This window comes from Chiloscyllium punctatum, chromosome 1 (genome assembly GCF_047496795.1).
Source record: "Chiloscyllium punctatum isolate Juve2018m chromosome 1, sChiPun1.3, whole genome shotgun sequence".
Lineage (NCBI taxonomy): Eukaryota > Metazoa > Chordata > Chondrichthyes > Orectolobiformes > Hemiscylliidae > Chiloscyllium > Chiloscyllium punctatum.
This window is the reverse complement of record NC_092739.1, coordinates 29220842-29243818: the sequence shown is the minus strand read 5'-3', so window position 1 is coordinate 29243818 and position 22977 is coordinate 29220842. Positions and strand designations below refer to the sequence as shown.

Genomic DNA, 22977 nt, shown 5'->3' with positions numbered 1-22977 from the left:
ATTTGCAAAGAACAGAGTCCTGCATACTCATGTAAGTAGTTTCCAATACACAGAAATGATATGCTACTTCCTATTAGCAGCATTAAACTACTAATATCACTTCTTGTTCAAACCTTTGAGATGAAAATCTGTTGCTGGAAAAGCGCAGCAGGTCAGGCAGCATCCAAGGAGCAGGAGAATCGACGTTTCGGGCATCAGCTCTTCTTCAGGAATTCCTTGGATGCTGCCTGACCTGCTGCGCTTTTCCAGCAACAGATTTTCAGCTCTGATCTCCAGCGTCTGCAGTCCTCACTTTCTCCTCAAACCTTTGAGATACCTTCCTCTTCCAAATGTGATGCTGAGTATATAGGAGGATTTATAGGGCATATCGTACAGCATATCCCTTCAGTTATTTACAATAAGCAAGGTACTGACCATATCCAACCAACCCATACGTGCAACACAGTGTTCAATATTGAATGGGATTCTATAATTGGACAATATTTGCATGATAATCCCGAGTGTGTGAAGAATTATGCTGAAAGCCAATTTATAATCATCAGCTGGACTAGTAGTGTGGTACACTTGCACATCTGTGTTAACAAAGTTTGGCAGTTGACTGTCATCAGCCATAACAATAGCTCCACTAAGCAAAGACCAGTTTCCAACTGATCAGGACTCCCCTCTTATGCAGCATGAATGTTAGCTTTCCCCTTGAATTGGCCTTCTTGCAAAATTATCTGATGAACACAAGATGAAAAGGTTTGACAAAATTTGTCATAAATATAATGTCATAAAGAGTCATAAATATAATGTCATAAAAAGTACTATCAAGCCTGGCATTCAATTAGATCATGGCTGATCCTCTATTCTGCTGCCATCTGTCCTAACTGCTGACCCCGTTATCTAACGCAATCTTGAATAAGTTGAATGACTTAGGTTCCACTGCTCTCTGAGATAAAGAATTCATAACATTTATGATTTTCTAAGAGAAGAAATTCCTGCTAATGTTTGTCTTAATTGGAAGACCCTATATTTTTATGATTTGGAGATGCCGGTGTTGGACTGGGGTGCACAAAGTTAAAAATCACACAGCACCAGATTATAGTCCAATAGGTTTAATTGGAAGCACACTAGCTTTCAGAGTGACACTCCTTCATCAGGTTGCTCGGAAAGCTAGTGTGCTTCCAATTAAACCTGTTGGACTATAACCTGGTGCTGTGTGATTTTTAACCGTATATTTTTAAACTGTGCCCCCTCGCTGCAGATTCTTCATTTTCCATGTATCTCTCAATATTTGCCCTGTCTTGCCTTCTCGGTATCATATGTACTTCAAAAAGATTGATCAGAAATAAGGGGTTGGATTTTAAGTTCCCATCACAGTGGGCAGGGTGATTACAGTGGGATTCAGTAGTACATAGGAAACTCAGAAGTAAGTACAGTGTATCCCTCAGTGGCCTTAACTGACTAGAACATTACCATGTTATTTCCAGTTCCCTGACCAATTTGCACACACACATTAATTTCAATACCAGTATTTAAAAGCCCATTCTAGAAGTTAGATTTGATGGATTCTGAGGTTGGGAACATACCAAACAGAATTGGCTGAATAGGATGCACATATATCATTCTTACAGCTATCACCACAAATTCCAGGAGCAGGGACAGGTCAACAGCCACTACTGGCTGGAATGCAGGGCTTTTCACTGCATCCAGCAATTCCATTTGCTGGATCCAATGTGGGGCCATCAACCAGACAAAGGCAGGGGGTGGCAGGAAGAGGTTTCAGATGGGTTTGAGACAGAGGAAGGAGGGCATTTAGGGAGGCATATAGGGCAGGATGCTGTAGGGGAAATTTGGGGATTGGGAGAGGAAGCAGCATGAGGTGACGGGGGAGAAGGAAGGTGTAAGAGGTATCAAGGTGGAGAGAAGGTAGCAAGAAATATAATGAGGAGAAGCAAGCTGCAAGAGGGCTGTGAGTTAAGAGGGAGGCAACAAAAGAGAATGTACAGGTTTAAATGTGTCAACAAAGGAATACTCAGCTAACCAGGAACCACAAAAGCTTAAAACCACTGAGGAAATAAATTTCTTGAAAATGAATGTGGAACGTCTAAATTAGAACCATGCAGACTCAGGAACTACTAAACTTGGAAGAATGCGGTGGATCCTACTGTAATAAGCACTCTCAATTGTTAACTCTGAATCTGAGCTTTGGATTGGACATATAGTAAATAGGATTGTAAGTGTCTGCTTCAGATATTCCAGATCTGTGCATGTGTGATTGACACGGATGAGATATGACTTCACCAGTCTGTGAAGCTGTCTTTAGGGTGATTACTTTCTGTATGTAGAAGTGTCTGTTAGTAATTTAGGAAAAAAAAGTATTTTAACAATTTTTGCATGTTGTCTTGTACCAAGGTAAATAATGTGGTATCCAAGAAATTAATGTTTTTCTTGTGTCTGTAGCTTCAGATTTAATGGGGGACAAACAATTATGGGCAACACTGATGAAGTGTTCTAATTCAACCCTCGGAAAAGGGATTTATTGTTCCTCAACTTTATTTGTTTACAATAGTGTATATGTTTCTACTTGCTTCGAAGTTTTGGTTTCATTCAATGAATTGTTTCTGGAAGAATTTGTGGACCATTTTACCGATGAAAGAAGTGCCAGCGAATAATTCTTTTTTTTCCTAAATGCTCACAGTTATGTGGAATGCTTGACTACACTACAAAATGTGACCCTGCTGAGATCAAAGCTGTACACATTTCGACAGTTGATGCTTTCCAAGGAGCAGAGAAGGAGATTATTATATTGTCTTGTGTGAGGACTCGTCAAGTTGGGTTCATAGACTCGGAGAAGCGAATGAATGTTGCACTTACCAGAGGGAAAAGACACTTGCTGATAGTAGGCAATCTGGCCTGTCTTAGAAACAACAGATTGTGGAAAAGAGTTATTCATCACTGTGAAGGTAATCTGTCTCAGAATAATAAGTACATTAAATTAGGAAACAAAATTTGTACTCTGCAATGAAACTTTACTCTATTTGCTTTTATGTGCCTCAAAACTGTGAAAGTATGCTGGTACAGTGTCCCCAATGGGACTATCATGTTAAACTGCATGTCCTAATTTCTGATACTTGAAATTAACCTGATGATGTTATTGAAGTTTCAGGATCTGCTGGTTTCATTTTGTACTTTATTTTGGTAGGTTGATGTAAGGTACACCAGTTACTAAAATTTTCAGATTGACCAAGGTCTCATTATAGAAAAGCTATCCCTATGCAAGATCTGTCAAGATCAGTTATTCCTCAGATATAATGTTAATCAATTCAACATGTCTCAGAAAAAGTATTGTATGACAATTATTCACTTTATCCATGTAACATAAAATTTATTTGTGAAATGGACTGCTCCTCATATTCTTGGCAGAACGTTGTTAATCATACCATGCAGCTTTGCCCCATACAATTTTTAGAGTGGGTCTAAAAGATTTGTTTTAATCAAAAGTTAAGAAATATATCTGTATGAATGGTGTGATATTTGTTCTTAGAAAATATCTGTGAAAATGTTGTACTGTTAAATGAAATTAGGACATTGAAAATGTTGTACACCTTCTCCACAAAAACAAAGGAAATTTACCTGGTCTGTGCAGGCAGGTAATTGACATTAATGAAATATATGTTTGTTCCCAGTGAGAGAAAATGGCTTGAAACATGCATATCAGTGTGAACCAGAACTGGAACAGATCATGAAATGTTATAGAGACCAGACGGCAGAGAAGGGACAGAAAAACCTGAAGTCCAGAAGCAAGTCAATTCTCCCTGAAGAGGGCAACAAAGTAAGGATATTCTACCTTTTTGTTTCAATGAATTAGCCAGGGTGTGAACTCATTTGTGAAACTCCTTCTTGTTATTTTGTCACAGTGGCAGGGTGAGCAGGGGATTGTTAATGGTGAGGCTAGTGAGTGGTGACCTTCATGGTCTGATGGCCTTCAACATGACTGGGACAAAATCTCAGGTAACTGGTCAGGTCTTTTAACCAGCTCAGCTTAGCTCCCACTCTTCTCTATTTCACTTCTCCAGAACAAAATTATGATGAACAGGAACCCTGGGTCTGCTGACTTGAACCCTGCTTCACTGACAGAAATTCAGCCATTTAAAATGTTTCTAGGACAATGCACTGTCTGATTATCATAAGCCAGTTATGCCATAAATCAGTTTAAAATCTGTGCTGTAATTTTCAGATGAAGTGCGCCTTTGCATAGAGCCTTAATTCCGGATTTTGCATGCATGCTGAAATATCTCCCTCTGTCAACTCTTAGCCTTTGCTCCTATCTAACCCGCTGTTGTACATGCCCTGGGAATATTTGATTGGCACTGATTCTAATGCTATGCTGTGGAAGGGTGAGGTAAATTGAGAAATTACATCTCATTCCCATTTTTGCCAAAAATGTCCATCTTTAGAAATCTTTGAGTGTTTTCTGAACTTGTTAAATACTTGAGATTCTGATCAATAAAATGTTAATATTTAAGTCATTTTATTTTTGTAAAATAAGTTGTAGTCTTAAAGATAGTGTTAAAAGCTTTCAGTTGTCACCGTGCCTCTATCAGCTTTATACCAGGGGAGGGCTTGTTTCTTGCTGTATAGTCATAGATGTGTACAGTAAAGGCATTATATTAAATAATCATTCCCTCTCTCATGTATTGTGCAACTCAGTGAAGGACACTTTTATTCTGAGAAAACAAGTATCTGTGTACAGCTATGATCATTAATTGCTTGCCAGATTCCAAAATACCATATTGGAACATCACGTATATTTAATTAATCATAAATTACAAGATTTACAGCTCTTATGTAGGTATTTAAATGTAAACAGTGAGAAAGTATTTAATTAGTGGAGCTTCCGAGATGGAGTAGGAGACAAGTGAACATGAAAAAAGTCCACCTCTTGATTGAAGATTTTCATTTTGTAGTCACATACCTCAACCATAATAGTTCATTATACACACAGGATCCTAATACAATTGCTGTTTTCTTTTAATTATTAGCTTTACAGCTACCCTCTTTGGTTAAAATTAATGTACAACTGTTCTATTCAAACCTGGGCTGAATACCACCTTCATTTTGAATCTATTGCAGATCTATTCTATCTCTGAAACAATAGAGAACTCCAAACTCCAGTTCTGCCTGCCCTAGCCAAAACCCTAATCCATGCCTTTTTTGTCTAGAAAGCTCTGGAGTTTTTCAAGAGTTTGTCTTGCCAGCATCAACCCTCGAGGAAACGTTACGCAAGCAAGGATTGTACTCTCTGGAATTTAGGGAAAGGGACAATTTGATTGAAGTTTTGAAGGTATTAAGATGACAAGGAAGGGTAAATGAAGAGAAACGTTTTCTGCTGGTTGATGAATCCAGGTGTGGGAACCATAGCTTTCAAATTTAGAGCCAGATTTTTCAGGAATTAAACTAGAAATATTTCTGAATGCAGCAGGTGGTAAAAGTTTGAACTTTTTTTTGTGATAGCAGTTGAAACCAGAGCAGTTGCTAATCTTGAAACAGACTGAGACATATTTTCATCAGTTAAAGCTATTAAGGGTTATGGAAAAGGTCAGACATAGACAGCTCGGGTGGCAGGTCAGTAATGATTGCACTGAATGGTGAAACAGGCTTGCAGGACTACTTCTATTTCAACATTCCTACCTCCCTCCCAATTTCGAATGGTTCTTCAAATTGGTCTTCATCCATCAAAACTTTGCTCCCAACCAATGTGGTTTGTTACTATGTGTCTACTGCTTGGCATCTGCTTTCCTCCATTTTCCTAAAGCCCACGGTTTGTTTTCCTAATGTGAAGAAATCTGTAGAAATGTAATTTGGTTATTTTTGCTCATGACACATTGTCATAGCTCTTTCATGCATTTCCTGATTCTGTTTTGTGTTGTAATTGGCCACTGTTTATATTGGGTATTCATTAAATATCCTGTTAGTTAACACTGGAGAAGGCTGTGAGACATTTATACAAGATTAAGTAAAGGGATTTGGTTTACAGATAAAGCTGTAATTTCACAATATTCCTGTTAGTGGCACTGCATGCTATCAAAAGCCAGTTCAACTTTGTAATATAGATGCAAACTGAGTGTAGCAGGATGTTTACTACTGTCCTATTTCAAAATACTCTGAGGGCAAAAAAGAAAAAAAATTAGATTTTTAAAATGTATCTCTTTGATTTTTTTTCTTGTGCAATGTTTGAAGCAAAATCAAGAATTCAAGTAACACAGAAGTTGTTTAGAGTGCTGCACTAAGGAAAACTAAAAGAATGAATCCCTGATTGCTCAATAGAAAATGGCAAAAGTAAGATGCTCTCTGAAACGGGCTTGCCGATATCCATGCTTCATGATAAATATGTACTTTTTCTGCTAACAGTGGGGTTTCCAAAGATTTATCTCAAGTACTTGAAAAGACATGCAAGAACTTCAAGAATTTGTCCTTAGCATGAAATGGCCCAAGGCATAGGAGTTCTAAAAATAATCAAATTTGACACTGAGCTGCAATATAAAGGCAGTTGATAAAATTGTGGAAAGATTACAATACAGAGGAGACCATTTAGCTCATTGCGTCCAAGCTGGTTGATGAAAAACCACCCCGTCTATTCCACCTTCCTGCATTTGGTCCGCAGGTCATGGCTCTTTATTTTGACACCGAAATAATTCTTAAATGTGTTGAGCATTTCTGCTTCGACCAACCTCTCAGTGGTACGGAAAGTAATGTCAATCCCCCTCTCACTATGGTGCCTCCTATCCCACTACATTCCTTTTTGGTCCCTCCATTTGGATGGCTTCCTGTACTCTGATACCATGGTCAGTTGCCCATCTACCCTGTAGCCCTCACTATTGTACAAGCTGTATTATGACGGGAGAGTAAACTTAAACATAGTAAAAAGCAATTTGAGGACTGGTATTATGTTCACCTTACCAACAATAAAGTTAAAAATCACAAAACACCAGATTATAGTCCAACAGATTTATTTGGAAGCACTAGCTTTCGGAGACTGCTCCTTCATTTGCTGTTGTGGGATTTTTAACTTTGTACACCCCAGGCCAACACCGGCATCTCCAAATCATGTTAATCAAAAAATGACCACTTTCTAACAATGCACTGTATACTTTGAGTATTAGAGAAACGGAAACAGAAAATTTATGTCTTTATGAAATATCTGTAATTATGATTGTGTTGGAAATTCAAATAAATGATGATAAATCTCACATCAATTTTCTTTTATTCTAAATGTGCCATGTTCAATTTCTGTTGCCTTAAAAAATAAACAACTTATAAATTAATATCAAGCTATGTTTGGTTGTGCAGGTAAATGAAAAAAATTCCCTTCTATCATTGATCATTGCATTTTAACAAATACAATTTTGTAAACCATTATACTTGACTGTATCTAGAATGGTAAATTAAGTCGTCAAATCAAAATGCATTTCTAATAGTTTTTTTGAAAATCACTTAATGGGAATGATACCCTTTGCATACAACTTATCCTGTGATGTTTGCAAAAATATATTCAGTTGCAAACTGGCAACAGGAGAATGAAGGTATATATTGAAAGCTCTTGGTTCACAAGAACAAAAGTGATTTTGTTAAGAAGGCAAATAAACGACATAGTCTGTATGAGTAAAACCTTACTGTCTTATTCTCTGTGTGACGTTAGAGCAGCCTTTTGGTTTTCAAATTGGAGTAATGCTGTTTCCAGTTGCACTTTATCAGACTACTCCAATTGAGGATGCGTTTTCAGAGTTTCCAACCAAGTAGGGAGATGATAAGGCCGTTCTGTCAAAGGAAGGGACTACAGCTTGTTACAGAAAAGCTCAGCATTATTTGGATTTTTCAGGCTGCAGCTTCCACAGGAATGGAGAGAAAGCTGTTGCCTGGGTGTCGCTCTTTTAGCTGGAGGTTCAACTGAACAGCTGTAGTAAACTGAGCTCTCCAAGGAGCAGGGGAGCGTACAACCTCTTAAACAAAACAATTAGGTGGGTGCCACGTTATGGGAAAGATGTGAATGCATTGGAGAAAATGCAGAAGCAATTGACTGGAATGGTTCCAGGTAAGAAAAGCTTCAGCCATGATGATAGATTGAAGAAGTTGGGACTGTTTGCCCTGGAGAGGCGAAGGCTGAGAAGAGATTTCATTGTGGTTTTCAAAATCATGAGCAAGCTGGACAGAGTATTTAGGGTGAAGTTGTTTCCGCTTGTAAAAGTAACAAGAATGAGAGCACATAGATATAAAGTGATGTGCAAACAATGCAACAGTGATGTGAGAAAAATCTTTTTCGTACAGCAGACTATTGGAGCATGGAATACACTGCTCGGAAATATGGTGGAGGCAAATTCAATCGAGGCACTTTAGAGAGCATTGGATGGTTATTTTGAATAGTAATGAACGATGGATTGAATGGCCTCCCCTGCATCATAATAATTCTCTGATTCTAAAACATGTTTAGAAGTGGCCAAATAAGTCAGCAGCTGTATACTGTATGCTCCTCCAACACTCCAAGTCCTCAGGAGGGAAGGAAGGGTGAGAGTTTTGATATTTTCAGAAGCCAATGCCCACCAGTCTGACTTGGTCAGAATTTTCCTACACAGCCTGCTTCAGGTCAGCGCAAGTTGTAGCGTTAATCATACCTCTCTGAATATCGTCTGAGCATGTCAACACGCATATTTTCTTTCAGCTTTTTGCCTTCTTGCCCCATGTCTCACAGCAATGCTGAACAAATGGTGTGCCTCCCCTCTATGGTATACAAAACATTATCAGTTCTGACACCTGCCAGCTTTCTCTCTTCACTGAGGGGCCAAGACTTGGGATGGACGAGGCGACACCTCCAGTGACCGGAGTCTTTATTGGCTATAAGCAACATATGTTCACCCTGGGACACTGGAGCGGGAGTTTTGGCTCCATGAATGCAGAGGACAACATTGACTTACCACTTGATGCTGAGCCTCCTGAGGTATTACTACTGAGGCAAGGTGAGAGGGTTGGTCCTACACAAAGACAGGTGGCAGGTCAGAAGATTAGGCAGAACATTTCAAATAAAGAAAGGGGTGACTAAATTAATGAGGAGCGAAAATTTAGAATATAAGAGAAATATAAAACTACAGTAAGAGTTTCTACAAATATTTTGAAAAGAAAAGAGTTAAGAAAGTAAGCATTGGTCCAATGGAAAGATAAGTCTGAGGAAGTAAGTATAATAAGTAAATAAATAGATAGCAGATACATTGACCAAATATTTTGCATTTGTCACCACTGCAGAGAATACAAATATTATCCCAGAAATAACTAAACCTGGACATGGAAGATAGAGAGGAATTCAAGAAAATTACAATTACCAGGGAAGTGTTCTTGAGTAAATTGCTGGACCTGTTTGCTGCCAAATCCCTGGTCCCTGATGGACTTCATTGTAAGAACTGAAAAGAAATTGTTAATGAGATACTTGAAGCATTGTTTTTAATTTTTTGCTATTCCCTGGATTTTGAGAAAGTTCCTTTAGGTGGGAAAATAGTCAATATAACTCTTTTATTCAAAAAGGAAGAGGTAGAAATCAAGAAACTACAGGCTGGTTAGTTTAAAATTTGTCTGTTATAGGTAAAATGTTAGAAGCTATTGCTAAAGACATTATAGCAGGATGTTGAGAAAAGTTTAAGGCAATCAGTCAGTCAGCATGATCTTATAATTAACCAACTTATTTGAGTTCACTGAGGAAGTAACATTTTGTAGATAAAAGGGTACTAGTGGATTTCCAGAGAACATTTGATAACTTTCTACATTAACGTTTATTGTAAAAATAAAAGTATATATTGCAGGGGCTAACATTACAGAGATAGATGGTTGTTTAGCTAGCTGGAAACACCATAGCATAGGGGGTAACATAGACATAGAGAGAAGGTTGTTTAGCTAGCTAGAAACACAATACTCTAGGGGATAACATTAACATAGAGAGAAAGTTTAGCTAGCTGGAAACACCACAGTATTTGGGGTAACATTGTGTAGATAGAAGGTTGTTTAACTAGCTGGAAACACCATAATATAGGGAGGTAACATTGTGTAGATAGAAGGTTGTTTAGCGAGCTGGAAACAGAATTGTAGGCCAAATTTCTGGTTAGCATGATTTAATGGGTATTGTCCCACATGAATCAGTCCTTGGGGCATCAATGATAAGATTGCAAAATTTGCAAATGACAAAGACAGATAAGAAAAGGAAGTTGTGAAGAGGTATAAGGAAGTTTCAAAGAGTCAATTGATTGGGGAGGAAAATCCAGCAAATAGGGTGTAATGTGATAAAATGTGGAATCATTTTTCTCTACTTCCACAAATCTATCATTGAACTTATGGAAGAGCATTAGGAGACCCCCGTCCCACCATGAAATGCTTAATGTGCTAATAGGATTTACACTTTCCTTGTGCCAACTCATTTGCATAAGTATTAATAGCTCCAAGTGCATCTATGCTTGTTGTAGAAAATTGTGGTGTAGGTTTAATTTAAAGGGAAATTGTTATTTTATGTAATGAGCTCTTAAGAAAGTTTCTGATGGTTGAAGGGGAAAGGACAAAAAGCTGACAGGAGAAAATGAAGCCAAAGGACAGACAGAGTGAAAACACAACTCAAGTACTGTGAGCAAAGAGCCAAATTATTTAAACTCTTTTTGATGGTTGGTGCAGTGGATATGGTTACATGATTGTCTTTTTTGATCTATCCGTCTCCGTATGTCCAGAAGAGACCAGCTTAAGCCTGCCATTGTCCTTTACCATCACTGACTATGCCAGCCTTATGTTACATGTTCATGCAGGTGTCCTTGCAAGAGATGACACAGCAATAATCCATCTTGGTTGCTGCTGAAGCAGATGTTGTAAAGTCAGGTTCTCTAAGCATGTTCCAGGTAGATGTGTCAGGAACTGCAGCCATGATTAACACCTTGGTATGTATAGATAATCAGAATCAGCTGGTTGGCAGTCAGCAAAGGATGTCTTCCTACACACTAATGTGCTTCAAATATTAGGGCATGCATGGCAAATGTGGACAGAGGCCGAATATAACAGATTCGCTTTTTCACTCCATCCGATTTTGTGCTCTACTGACATACAACTGAGGTGAACAGTTAGCCATTTGTCATTTTCCTCCTATCTATCTTTGGAGTTTTCTTACGCATTCCTCAATTTACACTGTTCACATTTACAGTTATTTTAAAATATATTAAAAATGATAAGCGCATTTTTACTTAACTGATATGTATTAGTTGCCTGCGTTAATGAATTATTGAGCACAGTTTATTCAGAGGTATTTGTCTTTAAAATATGCACATTGCCACATCTTTCAATCACTGTGGCAAAAAGTGATGATGTACAGCAGATGCTGGTAATGATTCTGACATATATTTAATCAGTCCCACCCTCTACTCTAGCATAGACCCTCTCTTTATGATCTTTCCCTTACACTACTTCCCTTACACAGGTACTTGTATAGAACCTGACACATTAATAATGACTGCTAGTGCTCATGAAAAATTACTGAACTGCAATATTAGAGGGAGTTTTGCTTGAAATTATCTACCGGGAATGGCTTGGTTGAAAGCTTGGACATACAGGGTGGCTGAGTATTTTGCAGGATTAGAGAAATGGGAGTTTGGGTGATAGTGGGGGAGGGGAACCTCTGATCAAAAATCTGATGAGGGTGGGAGAAGGTCAAGGGCCTTGTGGCAATGAGATAGAATTGTGTGCATCAGGGAATCAGACTTCTGGAGGGAGGGGCTGAGGTTCAGTGATGGGTAATTGCCTATTGTGGAGGCTTCTCAGGTATGTGTCTGGATCCAAATAGTAGACATGAATCCACCAACTCTTCTTCTCTGTGAAGATGTCAAATTCCCTTCTACTGTGTAAACATGACCAAGCAGTGTTAAAGTCTAAAACCTAAATGACTGTCAGTCTAATTAAGATATTTAAGATTCCAGCCTATCCATGGAGAGAATTGGCTATCTGCTCAACTTTAGTCTGAGTTAAAACTGAAACTTGGTGGATTTGATAGGAAATGGATTCTTCAGACTTGAACTCAACTCAAACTGTCTGTTTGTCTTAATTAAAAATTCAGCTTGTTAATTCTGTTTATCTCACCACAGATGTAGACTAGCCTGATAAATATTTACAGCATTTTTTGTTTATATATTAATGCATTGTTACTTGACATTTTGTTTAGAAACTCATAATTACAATGGTAGTGCCTTTTGCATTAGAATAAAACTGGAGAGTGCAGCTTTAAAATCTGTAGTTAACCAGCAGTTATGATCCCTACTTAAACTCATTGTGACAACTATTGATTAAAATGCATTACTTGTTAATTTACTGTATCTTTTCAATGTTACATTTATTCTGTTCACTTTGCAGGTTGTTAATACCACCAAACAGGCTGAAGGAGATAAGATGTCTGAGGTGCAAGATTGCACAGATTATCTATGCAGATAAACTATCTTAAGGTGACTCAATTCATAATAATGCATCTATACTACCACTATATTCTCACAATCACTCCTTTTCAAATAAAGATCATCACTGAATGGTGTCAGCTCCATTGCACATATTGTTAGTGAAATTGATTTGCCCCTGAATCAGAAACAAACTTATTAGGAGGTCATGAACCACCTCACTGAACTTGATATACAAGAGAAACGCATAAAATAAATCCATTTGTATTGGAATGTCACTGGAACATTGGGGATGCCAATCGTAGACCCACGAGGTTGCGTGACAATCCAAAAGGGATGGAAGTCTGTGGGCAGAATGACTTGTACTGTGCATATAATTACATATGGGGCAGCAGTTGAGAGGAAGTTATGAATCATTTCAAACTAGAATTGCATAAGCATTTTTCAGAAATAAATTTGCAGGTCTACAAGAGAGGGAATGAGACTGATTGAAACATATCTACAAACAGCTTGACCTTTTTTGTGTTCTAATGACTTGATCACAGTGGTCTCGAAAATAGATTGTGCTGGTGAGAAATTGGGTCTATGGCTGGCAGCATACATCTGCTCATTCCACAACAGGTTGGTGTTGCACTCCATATCACTTAGCGCATGAAGTAGTCACTAATAGTGACCCTCTGCAGTGGCTTGCAGATTTACATTGAAATTAGTAGAGACACTTAAGCTTTTCTTCCCACATTTGTCCCAATTTGCTTATGCAAATAGCCTGATAGTTTCAGGTAGATGCTTCTGGTAGCCAATGCACAGCTAAGCAATATGGAGTGCAGCATGAAATGAACACATGCTCACCACCTGCTGAAATTGCACCTTCATTGCAGAAAGAGGCCCATCAACTCCCTGTTGGCTCCATTTGGAACGATTCAGTTAGTCCCATTCCCAACTCTATCTATGTATCCCTGCAACCTCAAGTGTTCGCCCACTTTTCTTTTGATCTCATCCTTGATCTCTGCTTGTACCACCTTCATAGGCAGCAACTCAGGATCACACCTGACAGTGAATAGATATGGTCATGTTGAGTTTGTGATTTGGGCAGTTGGTATCCACAGCATTCCTTTGCCTGTTATTACTATTTTTCCTTTTTCCAATTTTTCTTACATCTTTCCAGCCCTCACACCCATCGACCTCTTTACTGTCATGCATTTCTGTTTTGCTTTTCATCAGCATCAATTTGCTCACCAATACCACGTGTCCTCCACATCCTGCGAGCCTCAACCTAGATGAATCTGTTGACAAATAGATGGGAACAGATCCCTGTCCCCAGAAACGATTGCTGAGGTTGCATCATTGTATTCTGTAAATGAGAACTGTTTTCTTTACATTTAATTAAAGAACAAATCAATTGTCTATGTATGGTTTATAAATATATTTTTACATGTTTTAATAGTGGAGGACATTGTCAAGGACAAGATGTCAATATCAAGAACATGAAGCAGAATGACTCCAGCAGGACTACATTAGGAAATGCAAGTAAATCCATTTGAAAAGTAAATGTTGCTGGAGTTTGAAAAGTCAAACAAAAATTAACATTGAGAATATGGATAACCTTTTGCCTCCTGTCCCAATACAAGCAAGCACACAAGCTCCACATGGATCAGTCTGATGAGCAGTGGTTGGAGATTTCCTGACAAAAGGAAAGAACAATGTTTCAGCTGTATTTAATTGTACTTTTGTAAATGTACTGTAACCTTTTTGTAATTATACAATATCAGATAAGAATTAGAGCAATATGTTGTCATTTGACATTTATTTAACAACATTTGCATGTAAATACAACACTCAACAGAAAGTTTAGACATTTCTCTTAACAATAGTTCCATTAAATTGATTTTGATTTCTCTCTTATTTAATGTATCTTTGGATTAACCTGCAAAGATAATTGATAATGGGAAGACTAAGGACTTCCAGGTTTAAAAAAAACTCCTATTCTAGTTTTACTGTGAACAAGTTATAGCTTGTCATTTTATGAAAGCGCCTTTCAGAAGACAAAATCAATTACTCTGGGGTGGAAATAGGTTTTAGAGGAGAAAGAACAAAAACAAATCCACTGTTGTGCTCTTGTATATGTTTTTATTTTAAAATTAATCAATCATAAATCTTTCCAATTACCAACCTGGTCAGAAGCTGATGAGAATCAATCCAATTGTAATAAACGGGTGTGAGTGACCAACAGCCACCTCTTGAAGAGACCAGTGATAAAATCACGGGACCACGTCAAAAGGTTTACATATTTTTGTGTGGGATAAAACATAAGCTATATTGCTACTTAGGCACCTTCTTGCAGTGTACCATAGTACTTAATTGTTTGTTGAAATGGCACGGAATCAATGTTCGTACTGTGTAAAATGTTCAAGAAAATTATCTAAACTTATTATAACAAACTATAATAAATGTTATGGAATATATGAATAGAAGATAAAATTGTAAATATTGATAAATTATCTGGATTGTGCAGAACACAGAAATAAAAATTGATTAAATATCTATTCCTGTTATCACTCTCAGTTATCTGTTTAATTCTAAAGACAGAAATAAAAATGTTCACTTATTATCAAGTTTTCTGAACAGTTATTCAGCATTTATTGTTTTCATCTATCTAAGTACAAAATTTGAACCAACAAAATAGAGGTGTAATGTATATTTTGCGCAAGTAAGGCACCTGATGTTTAGTTTGTGAAGTGTGATGTGCAAATTACTGCTACATGACATTTTTAGCCTCATTTAGTGTTGCTCAGAGAAAGGTGAAAGATATGTTATTTTCTAAGGACTGGAATTGTAAGTACGGTTAAACCCCACTATTTGAATGCCCACCCATTGCAACTTGTTTTTCTGCTCGATACTTACTTTGAACATTTCTGCCCACTGTAAATTCATCCAGAGGCTCACTGATGATGTTACCTAGAATGGAGACGAAACGCCTGAAACAAACTTTTCAGTTCAGTGAGCAAACCTACATCCAGAACCTCAACCTGAGCTACAAATCTTCTCAAAACTCGCAAAGTAGCTCCAGTGTTTTTTCATCTGTCAATTTCCAGAAGGAAATATGCGCACTCGGTCATCTGCACCATTCGTGAAAAGTCATTAACTGCAACATTCTCTGGGCATGCAGTCTCGTGAACAATGGGGCTTTTTTGAAGTGTTTGCAAAATATTCTGCTAAGTAAAACTATGCACCTTTTCAAAAGAAAACCACAATGCTTTAATTGTCAAGAAAATATATATTAAAATCACTTGTTTGTGAAGGATCCTTACCAATTAGAAACCTTTCCCATAACAATAAACTGTATTTAATTCATACTTCACGTTTAAACTGTAGTAATTGTTTTATTAACAAATAAGCCATCAGTGAGTATATTGTCCTATAATAGTGAATGCAATTCTGGTCTCCCTCCTATTGGAAGGATGTTGTGAAACTTGAAAGGGTTCAGAAAAGAATCACAAGGATGCTGCCAGATTTGGAGGATTTAAGATATAGGGAGAGGCTGAATAGGCTGGGGCTATTTTCCCTGGAACATCAGAGGCTGAGGGGTTTATAAAATAGTAAGCACTGTGGATAGGATAAATAGACAAGGTCATTTCCCTGGCGTGGGGGGAGTGCAGAACTAGAGGACATAGGTTTAGGGTAAGAGGGGAAAGAAACGAAAGTGAGGGTGAAAGGGCAACATTTTCACACAGAAGGTGGTGCGTGAATGGAATGAGCTGCCAGAGAAATGGTGGGGGCTGGTATAATGGCAACATTTGAGAGATACGGGCCAAGTGCTGGCAAATGGTTAGGATGTCTGGTCAGCATGGATGTGCTGAACCGAAGGGTCTGTTTCCGTGCTGTACATCTCTCTGACTCTAAGATTAAATGACAAAAATTGATCTGCTTTTGAAGCACACAGGTACCATGGAATTGTTTACATGCATGTGATTGGACAAAGTGGACCTTGATTTAACATTCCAAGGATTCACTTCCATGAATACAACACTCTGAACTGAGCTGAACTATTAGTCTTCTATGTCTCCATTTCTTGCAATGGTGTTTAAATTCAGACTCAGTCAAGACACTGCAAAATTGAAATTTATAATTATTTTACAAATAATAATAAATTATGGTGAAACTTCAAAGGGTTCAGAAAAGAGTTACAAGGATGTTGCCTGGATTGGAATGTTCTCAAAAGGGAGAGGGACCAACAGAAGGTCATTGTACACATTGGAACTAATGGCATAGGAAGTTAAAAGGATCAGATTCTGAAGGCAGAATATGGAAAGTTAGGTAGGAGTTTAAAAAGGAGGACCTCAAGGGTAGTAATGTCTGGATTACTCCTGGTGCTAGGAATAGGAGGATAAAGCAGATGAATGTGTGGCTGAGGAGCTAGTGCATGGGGGCAAGATTCACATTTTTGGATCATTGGAATTCCTCTGGGGTAGAAGTGACCTGTACAAGAAGGATGAATTGCACCTGAATTGGAAGAGGACTAATATACTGGCAGAGAGATTTGTTGGAGCTGCTCAGGAGGATGTACACTAGTAAGGTGGGGTGGGGAGGAGGTTGGGATCAATTTGACACTGGTACAGTTGAGAAAAGAAGTGAGTCAAACAGGGCAGGCAGGAACAAAACAAAGAACAAGGTAGGACTGATAAATTATACTGCATTTACCACAATGCAAGAGGCCTAACAGGGATGGCAGATGAACTCAGGGCATGGTTAGGAACATCGACTGGGATATCATATCAACTACAGAAACATGGCTCAGGGATGGATAGGACCGGCAGCGTAATGTTCCAGGATACAAATGCTATAGGAACAATAGAAAGGGAGGCAAGAGCAGAGGGAGAGTGGCATTTTTGATAAGGGATAGCATGAGAGCTGTACTGAGGGAGGATATTCCTAGAAATACATCGAGGGAAGTTATTTGGCTGGAACTGAGAAATAAGAAAGGGATGATGATCTTATTGGGATTGTATTATATACCCCCCAGAGGCAGCAGGGAATCGAGAAACAAATTTGTAAGGAGATCTCAGTTATCTGTAAGAATAACAGAGGGTTATGTAGGGGATTTTAATTTTCAAAACATAGACTGGGACTGCCATAGTGTAAAGGATTTAAATGGAGGGGAATTTGTTAAGTGTGTACAAGAAAATGTTTTGATTCAGCATGTGGATATATCTATGAGAGAACATGCAAAAGTTGGCCTACTCTTGGGAAATAAGGCAGGGCAGGTGACTGAGGTGTCAGTGGGGAAGCAATTTGGGGCCAGTGACCATAATTCTATTCAATTTAAAATAGTGATGGAAAAGGATAAAGTGGACCTAAAAGTTGAAGTTCTAAATTGGACGAAGGCTAATTTTGACAGTATTATGCAAGATCTTTCAAAAGCTGATTGGCAGCAGATGTTCGCAGGTAAAGGAAACTTTCAGAAATGAGATGAGTCCAGAGACAGTATTTTCCTGTTAGGGGGAAAGGAAAGGTTGGGTGGTGTAGGGAATGCTGGATGACTAAAGAAATTGAGGGTTTGGTTAAGATAAAGAAGGAAGCGTTTGTCAGGTATAAACAGGAGAGATCAAGTTAATCCTTAGAAAAGTATAAAGGTGCTAAGAGTATACTTAAGAGGGAAATCAGGAGGGCAAAAAGGGGACATGAGATAGCTTTGGCAAATAGGGTTAAGGAAAATTCAAAAGGTTTTATCAATACATTAAGGACAAAATGGTATCTAGGGAGAGAATAGGGTCAGAGCTGAAAATGTGTTGCTGGAAAAGTGCAGCAGGTCAGGCAGCATCCAAGAAACAGGAGAGTCGACGTTTCGGGCATCAGCCCTTCTTCAGGAGAATAGGGTCACTCAAGATCAGCAAGGAGGCCTTTGTGTGGTGCCACAGGAGATAGGGTAGATACTAAATTAATATATTGCATCAGTCTTTAATGTAGAGAAGGGCATGGAAGGTATAGAATGTGGGGAAATAGATGGTGACATCTTGAAAAATGTCCATATTACAGGGGAAGAAGTGCTTTGCATGTCTTGAAACGGGTAAAGGTGGATAAATCCAAGGACCTGATCAGGTATGCACTAGAACTGTGTGGGAAACTGCCTTTGTGCATGGGAAATCATGTCTCAGGAACTTTATTGAGATTTCTGAAGAAGTAACAAAGAGGATTGATAAGGGCAGAGTGGTAGGTTGATCGATACAGACTTCAGTAAGGCGTTCAACAAGGTTCCCCATGGGAGACTGGTTAGCAAGGTTAGATCTCATTGAATACAAGGAGAACTAGCCATTTGGATGCAGAACTGGCTCAAAGGTAGAAAACAGAGGGTGGTGGTAAAGGGTTGTTTTACAGATTGGAGGCTTGGGACCAGTGGAGTGCCACAAGGATCGGTGCTGTGTCCACTACTTTTTGTCATTTATAATTGATTTGGATGTGAACATAGGAGGTATAGTTAATAGGTTTGCAGATGACATCAAAATTGGAGGTGTAGTGAACAGCGAAGAAGGTTACTTCAGATTACAATAGGATCTTGATCTGATGGGCCAATGGGCTAAGGGTTGGCAGATGGAGTTTAATTTAAATAAATGCAAGGTGCTGCATTTGGAAAAGCAAATCAGAGCAGGACCTATATACTTAAGGGTAAGGTCCTGGGGCGCTGAACAAAGGTCTCGGAGTGCAGGTTCATAGTTCCTTGAAAATAGAGTAGCAGGTAGATAGGATAGTGAAGAAGGCATTTGGTATGCTTTCCCTTATTGGTCAGAGCATTGAGCATAGGAATTGGGAGATCATGTTGCAGCTGTACAGGTGATTGGTTAGGCCACTGTTGGAATATTGCATGCAATTCTGGTCTCCTTCCTATCTGAAAGATGTTGTGAAACTTGAAAGGGTTCAGAAAAGATTTACAAGGATGTTGCCAGGGTTGGAAGACTTCAGCTATAGGGAGAGGCTGAATTGGCTGCAGCTGTTTTCCCTGGAGCATCAGCGGCTGAGGGATGACCTTATGGAGGTTTAAAAAAATCATGAGGGTCAGGGATAGGGTAAATAGACAAAGTCTTTTCCCTGGGGTGGGGCAATCCCGAACTAGAGGGCATAGGTTTAGGGTGAGAGGGGAAAGATACAAAAAAGGACCTCGGGGCAACTATTTCACACAGAGGGTGGTACGTGTATGGACTGAGCTGCCAGAGGAAGTGGTGGAAGTTGGGACAATTGCAACATTTAAAAGGCATCTGGATAGGTATATGAATAGGAACGGTTGGGAGGGATATGGGCCAAGTGCTGACAAGTGGGATGAGATTAAGTTGGGATATCTGGTCGGTATGGACAAGTTGGACAGAAGGGTCTTTTTCCATACTGTACATCTCCATGATTCTGTGCAGAAGGTGAGCTATAGGGAGGGGCGGAATAGGCTTGGGCTATTTTCCCTGGACCATTAGAGGCTGAGGGATGACCTTATGGAGGTTTATAAGATCATGAGGACAATGGATAGGGTGAATAGACAAGGTCTTTTCCCTCTTGCAGGGTAGTCCAAACCTGGACGGCATTGTTTAAAAGTGAGAAGGGAAAGATTTAAAAGGAACCTAAGGGGTAATGTTTTCACATAGAGGGGGGTGGTGTGTGTATGGAATTAGCTGCCAGAGGAAGTAGTGGAAGCTGGTACAATTACAACATTTAAAAGGCATGTGGATGGGTTTCGAGGGATATGGTCCAAATGCTGGCCAATGGGACTTCACTCTATGGCTCACTGTCATAATCAATGTATATAATATATAATTAATAGATCTACCATGACTCAGTGAATCAAACAATATGTTTCTTAATTTTACAGGGCTGTTGTATTATTTAATGAACAGTATATATTAGCAGTATTGACCAACTTGAATATTAGCACTATTGACCAACTTGACTGAATGCAATGTATTATTTCTTTATCACAGACATGCTAAAGAAAATTGTCCTATTTCCACAAATTGTGGAATGTAAAGTCTTGATGGTTGTTTCAGTTTTCACTTTTATCTCAGTGCTTAGAACATCATGGTCTGATTAGATTCCCGACAATGTGGAAACAGGCCCTTTGGCACAAGAAGTCCACACTGACCCTCTGAAGAGTAACCCACCCAGACTCATTTCCACTTGACTAACGCACCTAACACAACAGGCAATTTAGCATGGCCAATTCACGTAACCTGCACATCTTTGGGAACATGGGAGGAAACCAGAGCACCCAGAGGAAACTCATATAGACACAGGGAGAATGTGCTAACTCCTCACAGCCAGTCACCTAAGGTGGGAATCAAACCTGGGTCCCTGGCACTATGAGGTAGTAGTGCTTATCACTTAGCCACCATAGTGTGCAGCAAACTGGTAAATAATATATAATAAGCTGAAGATCTATCTGGTACTTATTACTCCTGAGGAAAGGTAAAGGTCATGGGGTTTAACAGAAATACTGGGCAGTGTCTGACAGTTTTTTTTGACAGAAAGACCATTTCCAGGTCGACAACCTGATCCTCTAAGCTCACTTTCCAGGTGTACTTTGTAGCTGTCAATTGCTTAAGAAGATAACTCTGGACATTTGCAGAGTCAAGGAGGCTCTGTGGTTCTCTAAAAATGGTGGAAAAGACCCAAATCTGAAAGTCCTGGTCCTATTTCCCAGATCTAATTTTAGCTGATAAAGGGTGTTCAAACATTTCATTTTCACCACGAAAAGGACCTTTTCCCACAATGTGGTACTCATGAATAAATGCTCAAGATGGGTAGAAATACTGTATAGAACTTTTATTCAAACCTCTGACTCTTTTAAAAAAATTCATGCCTAGGTCAATGAGACTTTTAAAACATTGTGAAATTTTTTTCCCCAGCCATTTAAAAGCAACAAAGTAGCATAACTGCCAGTTTGTTGGTAAACATTTGATCTAGCAGTCAGAAAAGTTATTTATTGAGCTGTTATTATATAAGCATTAATCATCAAAGGCAACTTTCACAATTGACAATTGTGAAACTGGGGGAGGGACAGGGAAGAGGGTGCAAATTTACAATTCGATTGACAGATTAAAGGTATTATTAAAGAATTAGCAGTCATTGAATACTGAATGGCCTTCTCAGAGTGGATGCTGGGAAGATGTTTCCATTGGTAGGAGAGACGAGGAGCCGAGGGCACAGCTAGTTAACAGAACATTGATAAGGAAACACTTCTTCAGCCAGAGAGTGGTGAATCTATGGAATTCGTTGCCACAGAAGGCTGTGGTGGCCTGGTCATTGAGTATATTTAAGGTTGAGATATTGATTGTCAAGGGGAGCAATGATTAAAGGGAGAATGGAGTTGAGGAACTTATGATTGAATGGCTGAGCAGACTGGATGGACCGAATGGCCTAATTTCTGCTCCTTTGATGTATGGATAGCGAAACCACTCCATCTTCATCCGTCCTTGAGCAAAATTCCGGCCATTTCAGGCAGTTTCTCCCAAGGTGGCAGCCAGTATAAAACATTGGGAGATTTCCCAACTTGTGCGTCTCCTTGGCGGTAGGAAACCGAGCTCTCCTTTCACAAGGCAAATCGCACACTGTGCAGTCAAAACTCCACATCATGCAGGGAGACCTAGCCCTCGGGGTTTTCCGTTTCAAAGTCCACAAATGCAAGTAGCCATAGACATGACTGCGACCAAACATGGTCGGAAGTATTTTCTACTAGTTGAAATATATAATGAACTGTTTTCAAATGATGTTGCTCTTCCATTCCCCAAGTTTGCCAACCCCCCCTCCCCCTCCCCCGTCTCATTATAGAGAGCTAAGTTTCAATAATTACAGGCTGAAAGAATGAGATTCCACAGTTGTTGATTTTCAGTGCTAGAGAAATGGTCAGGGCTTATCACGCCTCAAAATATTTACACATGCATGAACGAGAAAATGTTTAACTTCCCACCTTGAACGTGGTTTAATGCTAAGCCTGTCCGTGATGTTATGCCGACCGAGACTCCCGGAAGAGCTGGGTTTTCAGAGACCAACTTCCCAACCTGCCTGTCTAATTGCGCATGTGCGTTTGCTGGAGGTTATTCTGTTTATTCTTTAAGCATTTATCGCCATTATTTTCGCTAAATCCACGGCCACTATTCTGCTCCCCCCCAACCTCCACTTCCAACCCCCTAGGGGGCTTTTGTGGTGCAGCGGCAGTGCCTCTACCTTTGAGCCAGGAGACCTCCGTTCAAGTCCCACCTGCTCTAAAGGTGTATCATCTGAACAGATTGATTGAAAATGGCTTTACTGTACCTCAGTCAAATGAAAAACGATCAAAAACTCAATTGCTCTTTCATAGAACTGGCATTGTTTTCAAAACGCACCAACAGCAGCTAATTGGGCTGCTATAAGGATGAAGGTCTGTACTTTTGACATTTGTTTTTTTTTGCAGTGTACTTCTCCACTCATGACCAGATTACGTAAAGGACGAGACAGACACTAGACTCTGAAGATGTGCCTGCACGTTTATCCATGGTCGGTCCCTGAAGCAGTCGTGAAAGGTGAT

The 22977-nt window shown here is 39.2% G+C and overlaps 1 protein-coding gene and 1 long non-coding RNA gene across 7 annotated transcripts in view; one reads left to right on the top strand and one right to left on the bottom strand.

The window, feature by feature from the left end:
* Positions 1–14955, top strand: part of LOC140485480 (5'-3' DNA helicase ZGRF1-like) — a 92209-nt gene extending 77254 nt beyond the window's left edge. For 2 of the 6 annotated variants that reach the window (XM_072584131.1, XM_072583781.1), the window contains 4 exons: positions 2684–2948; positions 3672–3817; positions 12403–12491; positions 13885–14955. In XM_072584131.1, coding sequence (XP_072440232.1) covers positions 2684–2948; positions 3672–3817; positions 12403–12480 — 489 coding nt within the window. In that variant the 3' untranslated portion in view covers positions 12481–12491; positions 13885–14955. Of the gene's footprint in view, positions 1–2683; positions 2949–3671; positions 3818–4061; positions 4409–5207; positions 6151–6225; positions 7152–12402; positions 12492–13884 lie in introns of those variants that run through there. The other 4 variants (XM_072584048.1, XM_072583963.1, XM_072583870.1 and 1 more) reach the window with 3 other exon arrangements.
* On the bottom strand, positions 13890–22469 carry LOC140485880 (uncharacterized). Its single transcript, XR_011962476.1, has 3 exons — positions 22381–22469; positions 15342–15395; positions 13890–14121 (listed from the first exon to the last, which is right to left on the bottom strand). It is a non-coding gene; the product is annotated as an uncharacterized lncRNA (long non-coding RNA).
* Between the last annotated feature and the right edge of the window lie 508 nt (positions 22470–22977).